The sequence below is a fragment of the Oryza glaberrima genome, chromosome 2 (genome assembly GCF_000147395.1).
Source record: "Oryza glaberrima chromosome 2, OglaRS2, whole genome shotgun sequence".
In the NCBI taxonomy this organism is placed as follows: domain Eukaryota; kingdom Viridiplantae; phylum Streptophyta; class Magnoliopsida; order Poales; family Poaceae; genus Oryza; species Oryza glaberrima.
Genome location: NC_068327.1, coordinates 20,450,249 through 20,463,943, shown reverse-complemented (window position 1 = coordinate 20,463,943; position 13,695 = coordinate 20,450,249). Strand labels below are relative to the sequence as shown.

General features: G+C 45.8%; 2 protein-coding genes across 2 annotated transcripts; one reads left to right on the top strand and one right to left on the bottom strand.

The window, feature by feature from the left end:
• Positions 1–8,913: 8,913 nt before the first annotated feature.
• LOC127763465 (uncharacterized) lies at positions 8,914–10,130 on the top strand. The gene has a single exon (XM_052288173.1). It carries the CDS (start codon positions 9,014–9,016, stop codon positions 10,010–10,012), a length of 999 nt encoding a protein of 332 aa, XP_052144133.1. The 5' UTR covers positions 8,914–9,013; the 3' UTR covers positions 10,013–10,130.
• A 292-nt stretch (positions 10,131–10,422) lies between these two features.
• Positions 10,423–13,597, bottom strand: LOC127763464 (protein disulfide isomerase-like 5-3). Its single transcript, XM_052288172.1, has 5 exons — positions 13,255–13,597; positions 12,686–12,789; positions 12,225–12,598; positions 11,682–11,989; positions 10,423–11,438 (listed from the first exon to the last, which is right to left on the bottom strand). The coding sequence occupies exons 1-5, from the start codon at positions 13,504–13,506 to the stop codon at positions 11,199–11,201; spliced, it is 1,278 nt and encodes a 425-aa protein (XP_052144132.1). The 5' UTR covers positions 13,507–13,597; the 3' UTR covers positions 10,423–11,198.
• Positions 13,598–13,695: the final 98 nt, after the last annotated feature.

The following is a 13,695-nucleotide window of genomic DNA, read 5'->3' as shown; positions in this document are numbered from 1 at the left end:
ATAACGTATTTTACCTTGAGTTGAACCAAAGCCTCCTAGGCGTTCCGAAATTTCAGCGATTTCTGGGATAGTCGGAATAGGTGTGGCTCACGAAACGAAGTTGACCTTACTCCTGCACGACCATCACTGGATCGTCGCACGGAGGCTGAAGGGCGGGCTGAGGTGGACGGCCGGGAGGAGGTAGAGGGACGCTTCGGCATTGGCTCGAACGTCCTTCTTGATGTTGCCGGAGTATAGACGTCCGAGGAATGTCGGCACGATGCGAGCCGCATGATTCGCTTTCCTTTTCGACGGAGGGAGTCGACCGCGGCCATAACTTCCTGGTTGGTACCCGCCATTCCATCTCTAAGCTTCTCCCACAATGTTTTCGCATCTCTTTTTAATTCCCCTGCAATGTCGGTTTGCATGGAGCGTAGCAATAATGTTAAAAAGTGGAACCCCATGTATAAGGACACACCGATGCAACGAAATATTTAAATGGTAGTAGTATCGTCAAGTGAGCGGGGGGTGCTAGCTGCATATCATATATTTGATCAATTGTTGGTGGACCTTGCTCGTCGGGATCCTCGGGTGCAAGCAGCCGGATGCAAGTCTGCGATGAGTACCAGGCCATGTATAGTTCGTAATTGTTGTGGTCGTATGCCCTGGTCTCATGGACGACATCATTCAAGGCCTGTGACCATGCCTCTATCCATGGGGTCATCCTTGAGTGCATAGATCGACGATACCTGCTGTTAGCTTGCCTCTTTTGCCTGCAACAAAAATACAACAATTAGTTGTTAGTTATATCTGACAATTTTTAGTGCACAGAAATTAGACAGGATTGAAATAACAACATACATGTGCACATCTGGTGGAAGGTGAAGTCCAACAGGAACTGGGACTTGTTGGTACAGTCCCATCTGACGCATTACCCTTGAACATTATACCCCTCGACGAATATGTCGTACACCAGCATTTTTCGTGTCATCCAGTACGGTTCATCGCGGTAGCATAAGATGCTTACTCCATGTGGTGCACGCAAAATGGCCTCTTCGTTCGTGTACGGAGTCCACCGAACTTCGTTTTCCCTAAGGCTTTCGAACGCCTCGGTGAAGTACTCGTACATATTGTGCACCTGGATTCTCGCCCACTATGGCTGCACGATCAGAGATTGTAGATTTAGTTATGCAGTTTCATTGAAATGACAGAAATATTCCTTTAATGCAAGCATGCGTATCGGTCTGTAGCACCAGCGAGTACCGAAGGTAGGACGATCATCAACTGCGTCAGTGTAATCGTCCTTGTGGGCCACGGCCACGCTCATGTATGGACGTCCGAACGAGAAGTGCTCGTACGACCACAACATGACCAAAAGTGGACACTCCGTGAAAACTGCCTCCCTTTGTCCGGTCTTAATACAAGCGTCGCAGAATCCACGGTATGTGGCTGCAAGGACGGCTGATCCCCAGCTAAACTGTGTAGAAGGCGCTATATTACCTTTAGCAATTTGGCGAGCAAGGGGGATTAGCCTGGCGTCCACAGTGTTCCCGTGCGAGCCGGTGAACATGACCCAACCAAACAGCCAAAGTAGATAAGCCTCAAGGTACAACGTCAGTTGGTACTCCTGGACATCGTCGGGCATATATCGCACCTAACAAAAAAACAATGTGTTGTCAGATATGTGAATGTGAACGAAATATGCCTTAATTAAAAATATTCAATTACCTCAAACTGTGACAACCACTTCAATGTGGGGCCATGAGTTTCTTTTTCAGAGAAAAATATATTGTCCTCATCATCGTCTGTATCACCGGTAGCATACCGTGGCAAAATACAGGCATACCGTGATACAATATCATCTCTCCAATCTTCCGGAGGGTCCGAAAGTACAATTGCCTGGCCGGCTAGTGGCAGCCCCGTGAGCATGGACACATCCTGCAATGTTATGGTCATTTCTCCGCACGGTAGATGGAATGTATGTGTCTCTGGCCTCCACCTATCAACCAGTGCCATAAGTAGGGACTTGTCGATATTTTGTCATCGTTTGCTATGTGCCCCCATTTGTTTTTGTTTAGGTTCTCTAGTATCGTAATGCATCCTTGCCTGCGTCATCTGAACGAAGGTAAGAAGACCTGCAGCTGACAACCTATGAGGAAATTTATTAGTCACATTAGGCAATGTTATAGTACGATATCATGATGTTGCAAACTTTAACCATTTATGCACCTCGGCTTCCATCGTGGATCAATCCCCCACTATCCGGCTGTACGCGGTATCAGGACAGCTAGACTAGAGCAAGAATTTCCATCAAATATCTTCTTTGCACGATGTCGTGCATCGATCTCTTTGCTAAGCAACGGGTAAGGCCACTCATCTTCCATATCTGCATGTACATCCTGAAGGGTAAATTAGAAATTTTATCAAGTGCACATACGAAAAAGTACATAATGCATTAAATTAAGGAAACAAATTTTCTCATAGTACAAGTACAAACTCGAGCAGTATCATTGAAATAAATAGTACAACAATAGGTTTACAAACTTGGTAACACCTTACAATAAAATATTACAACATTACCATAATAAAATAAATATTACACATGCTTATTGACTAACATATTATAAACTTATTGAAATACAACGTCATGCAGCAAACATATCATGACCGAACATAAATAACCGGACAGTGTAGATTATAACTACTGTAGGTTTCCTTCCTCCCTATCGTGAGCACCCTGAGAGCCCCTTCTATTCTTCCTCGCACGTTGTTGCCTAGGTTCCATGTTTGAAGATGCACCCTCCTTATTATTCTTGCAATCTCTAGTGCGGTGCCCGTACTGAAGACAGTCCTCACATCGCCTCACAGGCCCTCCCGCTTCGGATGCATCCATATCATTTCTTAAGCGCCGTGTTTGTCTTCTACCCTTACCAGCCTTAAACAAATCCAAGTCTGGCACATAGATCATTTTATCACCCCCAGTTTCGACTAGGTGTTGGAGGGACCTCCACCCGAGGATCTCAGCACTCCATGCATTCAGAACTCTATCCTTTAGGTAGAACGTCGACACGTATGATGTTGAATCAAGCTTAGTTTTAGCGCACGCGGCCAGGACATGGCTACATGGCTTATGAAGAAGCTTCGGCTTATTGCAAGAGCACGAACATGTGTTATCAGATTTGTGCCCTAGAGTAACTTCAGGAGTGATGACCCCAGTAGAAGATCCAAAACCCCCCTTAGTGCGACATGTGACTTCCCACCTTCGTCTGACGTTCCCAGTGGTAATGACCGTGTGAAATCTTGCCTTGTTAGCCTTCTCTTGGAGGTACTCTGCCATCTTTTTGCAGAAAGGTGTTTGTGCGTTAGACATTTGTTGCAACGCCGCGGCCCACCTTGTCCTCATCCACATCGTTGTCCTGTGCATAATGCCTTCAACAATAGCAGTCAGAGGTAAAGGCCTTAATTTGTGAAGAACCGCATTGTACGCCTCTGCAAGATTAGTGGTCATTATGCCATGCCTAGCCCCATTAGTGTCATGCAGGAGTGCCCACTTATCATTCGGCTCGCACTCAATCCAATGGGTAAAACATTTGATATTCTTTGATGACCTACGCTTCTTTCCATTTGATGGAATAAGATCATCCATTGGTTCCAGGGCCTGGGGGACATGTACATCCTGCGGGTTGTTGTTGGTCCGCTTTGACCGGATATGTGTCCTTGTCGCCTCGTCAAGTTGTTTCCAAAGCTCATCGAACTTTGTAGACTGATTTGCCTTGCACAACCGCTTGAACATGTTCATCAGCCACTGGCTGTTGAATTGTTTGAAAAAATTGGCTCCCATGTGCCGCATGCACCAACGGCTGTGCATGTCAAGCCAGTAGTATGCACCATCACCATCCTCCTGGAGCTCTTTGATTGCCTTCAACAGACCGGCATTCCAGTTATGGATGATGCATATCGATGTGCGTGTTTGCACCACTCCCCACTTTAGATGTTGCAAGAACCACAACCAGCTTTCATAGTTCTCGCTTTCAACAAAAGCAAAAGCTACTGGAATTATCTGGTTGTTCGCATCCGCACCAACAGCTGTTGATATCTGGCCTCGGTACTTCCCATTTAGGAAAGTACCGTCGACACACAGCACCGGCCTTGAGCACTGGAACACATGAATGCATGCTCCGAATGCAAAGAATGCCCGTTGCATCACAAGATAATTTGGAGGACGAATTGACTCCCGATCCTGCACAGCAACATTGGTCCCAGGGTTCCTGCTCTTTAAAATGTTAAGCATCTGTGGCAGAGTGTCATATGCTTCCTCAAATGTCCCATATCTTTTCTCCATGGCCTTCTGCTTCGCCCTCCAAGCCTTGTGGTAACTAATTGTGTATTGTTCATCTTTCTCCACCAGTTTTATTATGTGCCGCACAGGCAGGTCATCACCTTCAATAATTTCTTTGTAGTACTTGTTCGTGACGTATGCCACGGTCAGGTTGCGGTGCGACTCCCTAGTGTCCCGAATCAGACAGGAGTGTTCCTGCAGTTTGGACACAATCCAGTAAGACTCGTACTTTGGCACATGACCATGAAGACGGAAGGTGCAACCTTCCGTCTCACAGACGACCGTGTACTCAGTCTTGTTAGACTTCACAACCCTGAACTGCCTTTGCATCTGGAATGACCATGACTACACTGCGTCTTGCAACCCCGTTTTGTCCCGGAACATTGCACCCAGATTGATTTGGCCGTTCCCGTAGAACCATATTGAATCATGACAAGAGTTTTCTGCAATATAACCAGGGTCTTCAAGGTTCAACGAAGCAGGCATAGGTACTTCCTCAACTTCTTGTTCATCTTCGTCATCATTCTCTTTAGCAGCGAGGTTTTCCTCATCTTCGACTGCATGTCGGTCCACCCTCTCAATTTCTTCAACTATAGCAGGTATGTCCTCCCCTTCATCGGCTTCATCTGTATGATGGCGGTTGACCACTTCATCTCCTTGTATGGATAGATTTTGAATGTCAGGACCAACATCGCCACCACGATGGGGAGCTACAACTTCATCTTCTTCGTGTGAACTAGACCCCAACTCCTCACGGTTGCTGGATTGCCCCGCTGCGTTCTTCGTGGGGACTCTTCCTTGACATGCTTGCACCAGCATGACATATTCATATCCCCGTCTCCTACAGCCAGCGAGCCAATCCTGCCAGGCCTTACTCCGTGTCACATTTTTTAACTCCCATCTTATGTTGTTGGCCGATCGGCTCCACATAACCCTCACGTTAACACTATATATACCCGGATCTAAAGAAAATATGCATGCTAGCCAGTACCAAACTTCGGGCATGGTAAGGGTGTCAGGATTTGGATGGTATAATGTGCATCGCCTAAAGTTGCTCAGATCGACACCACTTTCATTTTCCATAATTTCACCTTCACCGAAATACACTCTAAATGCCGACATTCCTGCCATTGCAGACAACACGGACTAGTCCGTAAGGAAGTCCTACAGAACAAACGTGTCCTATTCGCGACCAAAATTCGTTTACACGCATACTGTTTTTTTGATAAAAAATTCTTTATCAATAACTACTTATTTATATTTCTATATTATTTATAAATAAAATCATGTACTTGTAATAAAAAATTTACAAATAAATAATTACGTAAACATAAATTATTTACTTACGAATACATGACAATGCAATTCATTATTTATAATTTTACTACAACTTACATAAAAAATATACACATGACAATAAAATTAATACATATTAATTAATTAAAACACGTAATTAAACATAACTATGGCAATTAATTTAAGTAAAAGAGTACGTAATACTTAAAACAACACAACCATACCATATCGTACATAAATATGATGACGAAATATTTACCTGCGTTTATCAGATACCGCCTACTCCTTTTTAACCAGCTTGCTCGTATAACAATTGCTGCCTCAAAGTTTAGTTCACTGCATAATCCATATGTTTAACTAACAAATTAATTATACATATCAATTAATTTTAATACAACAAATGACTATTTGCACCGAAGAAACATTGACGGAAGCTAAGTTAAAAATCATTTTGGTTAGCTCTTTATATTCTTTATCTAAGACAATGACACTCATTGAGCCGCATCATGTTCTTTGCTACGGACTATTTGTACCTACTTAGATATGACCTCCGAAACAATACTACTATTGCAAATTTGGATGAGTACATTTAATATATTACTACTTTAACTATAAATTATCTAACGGACCGTAACTTTACTTAAATACGAAATATTTGTAACTATCAGTTAGTACAAAATTATCTTTAAATTTATCATAACATGATAAATTAATAGAACTAAGTTTAACTTCACTTGATTAATTACATAATCAAATTAATCATAACTACCAATTTATTATAGTATAAAACTATTTGCAGCGACATAAATTTATTTAACTGCACTTTAATTACAATACCAAATAAATTACAAACTGTCTATTAATTGCAAATTGTCTTCCATTATAGTACCATACCTTGTCTTGCCTTCTTCTTTTCAACCAATTTGCTCATATAAAAGTCCCAATTTCAAAGTTCCTTGTAGTACTGCATTTCTTTGTTCGTTCGTAACAACCTAAAATGTAAAGCACGTGTTTAAGTACACCATATATTTCCCGCTTCTTAACGAATATTTATACATTTTCCATTTCTTACAAAATAAATAAATGCATGAACTACTAAGTAATTGTAACTTAAAATTACTACAAATTAATTACAACTTTAATTTAATTTTTGTACCACATTTAATAATTATCAATACTATTAATATCAATATCAATAACTACAAATATAGTTTTTTTCATTTCTTACATATAATATTGGCCGTATATATAAAATTAAACATCACATGAACTACTAATTAATTATAACTTATAATTACTACTACGTACAAATTAGTTCTAACTTATATTATACTCATGTACCTTATAAATTAATTATGTCTACCTATTTTTTAACCTGAATCGACTCTATTAACTTTCTACATTTCTATTTTTACATACGACCTAACAGAATATAATGTAGTTGTAACTAATACATACCTAAATTTTTCTCTGACATAATTAAAAACAAATATTAACTACGTGAACTAATATTTTCTAAATCCTCATCGTAGAATTTGTGCTAATAGAAAACTAATCAACTTACGTGTCTTTTTTTCCTTCTCTCCACTGGCTACACTGCCTCCTCTCTTATCTTGCTCTTCCTCTCCTCAGTTCACTCCCTTATGTCTTCCTCTGTGAGGACCATCTCCTCTCCTCTCAATTTAACCCCGTGAGCGCATTGGATTCCAGCGCTAGCAGTTACAAATGGCCCGCATGATGTGACTGCAATAGTAAACTGATAAGAGAATACACAGAGCTCTTCCACCTCTCCCTAAAAAGCTAAGGTAGATGGCTAGAACCCGTGCAAAAAGCAGTCTCGCGCATGCAAAGCGGTGGCGAAAAGCGGCGATGCTCTCGCGCATGTGGAGCGCGATACCGAGGGCAGTCTCGCGCGTGCGTACCGTGATACCGAGCCTGCTGCCGTGCCCTTGATGCACTCGCTCTCGCGCACACAAAGCGCGACACCGCGCGGTCTCGCGCCCTCAAAGCGCGACAGCGCTGACCCACTGCGCTCCTCGCTCTCGCCTCGCTCTCGCGCACGCGTATAGCGACACCGCGTTTGGTCTCGCGCTCCCAAAGCGCGACGCCGCGGGCCCACTGCCCTCTCCCAGGCTTTCTCTCTCGTGCGCATGCCGCGTCAGCAGTCTCGTGCGCGCAAAGCGCGATACCGCGTGCCCACGTCTTCCCCGTCGCGTCATAATCGGTCTCGCGGTTTCATATTACGATACCGGCCTCGGTCTCGCACAACGAAAGTGCGAGAGCGATGGCTCCGCCCGAGGTAGTCGTGGGGATTTCTCCACGCGGCGCTCTCGCTCGTGGGAAAAGTGATACCGCTGCGGTCTCGCGTCTCGCTTGCGCGAGGGCACCAGCTCAACTTCGCTATCGCTTTGTCAGATCGCGATTTCGCCACGCTATCGCACTTTCAACGAGCGAACATCGGTATCGCTCTTCCAAAAAGCGATACCGATGGTTTATTTCCGCAAATCGTTCGCTATCCTGTATATTTTTGCACAATCAATCGATAAACGGTATAATTTCAAAAAATTTTTGTGTGTAATGCTAGAAAGTTTTACATTGTGAAACAGAGGGAGTAGTAAAAGGACCATATGTTAAAAGATTAAAATATAGAGCAAATCAGAATGCCTATTTGTCAAATTCTTGATTTCGTGTTAAATCTGGACAACTAGACTAGACTTGCTGCATCAGTTATAAAAACTAACCGTCTCTCTTCCCGATCGAACCCTTTCTTACTCATGCCATCCTAAGCTTTCCTCCGTTGCCACCCTCCCTCTTTTGCTGCTACCACTGTTAGCCTCCTAACAATTCAAGTTTATCACTATTGGCCTTTCACCCTCCTGTGAGGCTACTATCTCTCTTTCCACTAGATCCAAAGTTTGTCATTGATACCATTGCGAAAATACCAGTCTATCATCGTGTCTTCATCTCTTGTAGCTGAGTGACACCTCACCGTTTGGTTTTCACCCTCCCATGACCTTCCTTCCTCCCACCGGACCCCAACCACTATGCCGTAATTTAGCGTGTTTTCCCGGTAATTGATAGTACTGTGAAAATACTACTCCTGATGAGTTTACATCCGTCGGTCTTTTTTCCTTGAAATTGACTATCTAACCTTCAGATTTAAATTGAATTGGGGCAACTAATAGCAGAAAAGGGATCACCTTTTCTTTTTTTAATCTACTTATTCACTTGTGATTGTGATGATTAGCGAACAGAGTTGAGACAGCCCAAAAGCCCAATAATACGTTATCTGTGTACAAAGTGTACAACCCAAGCCCACTTCGTCGACCAGCCTCTGTCTTCTTCTTCTTCTTCTTCTTCTGATCCTCCGATTCCAACCTCCGAGATCCCGATCCAGCCATGGCGGAGGCCGCCGCCGCCGCGTCCAACTCCACCCCCGCCTCGCCTCCTCCTCCGCCCGCCGCCGCCGCCGCCGCCGCGCTCGGCCTCCCCGACCTCTCCGTGCCCTACGATCTGGCGACGCGCGGGCAGTGGAAGTCGCTGCTCTCCCACCTCGACGACGCGTCGCACCCGCGGCACCGCCTCCTCCTCTCCGCGCTCTCCGCCCTCTCGCTCGCCAAGCTCCGCCGCTACGCGGACGCCGCGGCGCTCATCGCCTCGCTCCGCCCGGACCCGGGCTGCCCGCCGCCGCCCTTCCTCCTCCGCCTCCTCCACGCCCTGCTCCCGCTCTTCCTCCCCGCCGACCGCCCCCTCGCCCTCGACCGCCTCTACACCCTCCTCTCCTCCGTCCGCGCCCGCCCCGACGCCTCCCACCCGGAGTGGCGCCGCCGCGAGTCCCTCGTCGCGTCCCTCCTCGCCGCCGACCACCTCGCCCACCGCGAGTTCGACGTCGCCCTCGCGCTCCTCGCGTCCGTCGCGGCGCTGGACCCGGGCAACCCGGCGGTCCTCTCCCGCCTCGGCTACGCCCACCTCCAGATCGGCAACCTCGCCGCCGCCGCGGCCGCGTTCCGCCACGTGGAGTCGGTGGCCGGCGGCGACCCGGCCCACGCCAGCCTCCTCGCCCGCAACCGCGCGCTGGAGTGCGTGGTGGCCAAGGACTACGCGGCGGCGGTGCGGGAGTACGAGCGGTGCATCGAGGCGGACGCCGCGGACGCGGTGGCCGTGAACAACAAGGCGCTGTGCCTCATGTACTCGCGCGACCTCGGCGACGCGATCAAGGTGCTCGAGGCGGCGCTGGAGGGCCACCCGACGGCGGCGTTGAACGAGACGGTGGTGGTGAACCTGTGCAGCATGTACGAGCTCGCCTTCGTCAACCACGCCGACGTCAAGCGCAGCCTCACCGACTGGATCGCCAGGGTCGCCCCCGACGACTTCGACCCCTCCTGCACTCGCATGTAGGGGAAATTGTTGGAATTCTGTTCTTCAAATTCGCTTGAATTTGTGTGAAAGATTTGCTGAAATTGGGATGTACAATTTGGGGGTTAGCAAACAATGGGTTTCGGTTGATTGTCCTACCTGGGATCAATAGCTTTCTGTTGTTGCTCAATTAATATCGATATATTACTCTTGTGAATTTCATTACTTAATGAAATTATCTATTATCTAAAAATGATGGAAAATTATCGAAAGCAAGTCGTCGATTTCCTTAGAATTGTTCTTTTTACACATGAACATAATAATAGACGATGCACATATTCAGATAATTTGAAGTGCAGAGAAGATAATAAACGAAGCCTTGAGGCTAGTAGCAAAATTCAATGAAATTGTTTCTGGGTTGGAACTTGGAAGTGAAAGTAAAACAATATCCATAAGCTAATCTCTTCACATTAAGAAAAAAAATGTGAGGGGTTGATAACTGACAAGTGGCACAATTAGATATCAGGACAGATGCTGGGATGAAACCCTCCAGAGATAAATGCCATGAAAATCAGATAACATTCTATCTGCCGCGCGGATTCAGATTGGATGACATAGTATAGGCATGTCACAGTGTGAGATAGCGTAGTACAGCCCACTACTTACTACAAGCCAATGTTAAAGCTAACATGTATAATAGGTTAGCTATAAGGTTGGCTTTATTTTTTCATCCTCTCTCTTTATCTCACTATGAATTTAATACATATTTCTTGGAGCTTGTGTAGAGCTAGCTCTTGCATGAGAGCCAACACTCCCCACTTTTCTTTATCTCTCTCTTCCACATAAACATATAGCTTGCTTAGCTCACCATTATCCTTGCTCTCAGCCCTCCAAACCAAATCCAACGGCTGAGATTCGTCCACGTTATCACGAGTTAAAATTTAACTCCAGTAAAATTTTAACTCCTGAAATTTTACTCCCAGTAAAATTTTTACTCCTACGAGTTAAATTTTAACTCGCGATGACGTGGATGAATCTCAGCTGTTGGATTTGGTTTGGAGGACTGAGATCTACGCTGTCACCTTGTGACATGCATATGCTATGTCATCCAATCTGAATCCCTACCGCGCTACCCCCCTCTCTGAGTCACAAGAGCCATCTACTGCAGACCAGAAGCAGGAACTCATTGGACCTTTTAATCTTTCAAGAATGACACTATTGTACATCTTCAATCTTCATGGGCTCGTTGTCTTGGTCGTTGATCTTCCTCGCCTTGCCCAGAGAAATACATGAGAAGAACAAGAACAGCAACCAGAAAGATGAGAATGTACACCGCATTCACACCAAGCAGGGTCGGGGATCGACCGCCCACTTTCTTCTTTATTGTTCTTCCTGCCCTGTATCCCTCAAGGAAACGGCTAATCTGGGACCCATAGTCACCTTCTTCAAGCCTTTCTGAACCCTCAACCTTGAACAAGAAGCATGCCAATTAGTCATGCGGAAAACTGAATAGATGAACAAGACAGGAATTTCAAGCTAGAGTAAGTAGTAAATATGAAGAGATCATTTCAAACAGAATGTGATGACAATATGAGAGTATGAGACATGAATTAAACTTAAGAAATAAAAATAGGCAAATTCTTTGGCATCTCATAAGAAAAAAACACAAGCGTTTGTTTTGAAAGAGGAATGTGAAAATTGATCTACTTACTATTTCATACTCCTCTTTTTTGTCCCAGACTATCATCGTTGGCAGCTCTGAGCTCTTAACATCAAAAGTCTCAGTGAATTCCTCCCACTGGTTGACTCCTACATAACCAAACACTAGATCACGATTTGCACTGGCTGCAGACCTCAATACTTTTATCAGCCGTGGGGATTTTTCATCGGATTCATCATCCTGTAAAATCATAAGAACTACTTTCCTCCCATCATCATTCAACATCTTGACAGTCTCTCTGTTCATGGGCACAACTAAAGGCAGAAGGGAATTCCGTATAAAATCTTCCAAGAAGGCTCCTACATCAACAAATGCAGCAACAAATCATCAAGCTTGAAAAAAAGGATGTATTCCATGTGTCCACGTTTGTTAGTTTGTACAAAACGTGGTGTCTACACTATGTAAACTACATGTTTACATTACTAGATAAGTGGAGAACAAAAAGGAGGATCGAGCAGAATGAGACTGTTATTGAGGCTTTCCCTCAGAGTACATGAATAAAAAATGAGTAGTAGATGATTATAGCAAGCATACCATCATCAAAAGGGCCATAGAAAATGCTCTGCTCACGATACTTTGGGTTAACAGAAACCAATGCAGGGACCTTGTCGAAATCATAAAAGACCATCATATCTTCAGAGAAATCCTTTGCTACAGAAAACCAGGCCCTGTTCTTGTACTTCGCTCCATACTCAACAATCAAGGATTCATCCACCCCAAACCCGAGAAACAATGGAAAACCCATGCCAGCATCCTCAACGAAGCTTTTGATCGCTGAGTCCGATTCGAGAACAGAAACATCAGGCGCAACAAGCTTCTTAAGGTTCTCAACGAGCAAATCGGCCTTCCTTGAACCAGTGTACTCTGTTGGGGTTCCGTGGTCAAAGAGCATCAGAGTGGGGAACCCACTGCATTTAGAAATACAGAAACATTAGGCATCTCAATCTTTTCAGTGTTCAGTGAACCACACATCTCTATTTAAGGTGGTGCCTTACTCTACTCCATATTTCGATCCGAGCTTTTTGTATTTGTCGGCATTCACCTTGGCGACTACGATGGGTGTGCTCAATCCAGCCAGCACCGGAGCAGCTTCATCTAACTGCAACACAAGCAACGGCTCACCTATCCACCATTTCATAAAGAGGCAAAGACATCCACACACAGATGAACAAAGCATAATAAAAATCGCGCTCAATCCATTAGGTGGCAAAACTCTAGAGTCACCACAAGTAGAGTGGAGTTGAATTTTTCTCTTCCCTTTTGAGATGTCTGCGATGACACCCAAGTCATCTGAATTCAAAATGGCAGTGTCAACCTGCACACCTTTGAATCACTCGCTCGCTGCTTAAAAACAAAAACAAAAATCCTCAAATCCCCCAGCCGATTTGCCTACTTGATCGTGAGTAGCACCACCAACACTGCAGTTGCTAACAAGGGAAACGGAGCCTGACGGGGGCCATGGTGCAGCGCGAGCATAGCAGTTCACCGGCGGCGGTCGCAGCAAAGCTATATAGTATGGCAGGGGCCAGGGGGATGGGTCGGTGGAGGTAGAGGGCAGGGGTACCTGAGGGGCGAGGCGCTTGCAGTGGCCGCACCATGGCGCGTAGAAGTCGACGAAGAGGAGGCCGGCGGCGCGAACCGCCGCGTCGAAGTTGCCGTCGTCCAGCTCCAGCACCCTCCCGTCCCGGGGGATCTGGAACTCCTCCGCCTCCCCTCCGCCGCCCGCGTCCGCCCCGCAGGTCGTCGCCGGCAGCACGACGACGAGGAGGAGGACGACGACGACGACAACGACGGGTGGCAGCGTCGGCTTGCCCATCGCCGGCGACGGGGGCTCGCCGCTCTCCTCACTTCGGCTTCGGTTCGATTCGATCTCTTTTCGCACCGGTCGTGTGCGATCTGTATGTAGTCTTGATGTTTCTCACTGCACTTTGACCCAAGATATATGTGTGTTTTTGGGCCCCCCCCCCCCCCCCCCTTTTTTTTTCTATAACACCACTGTCTCGGA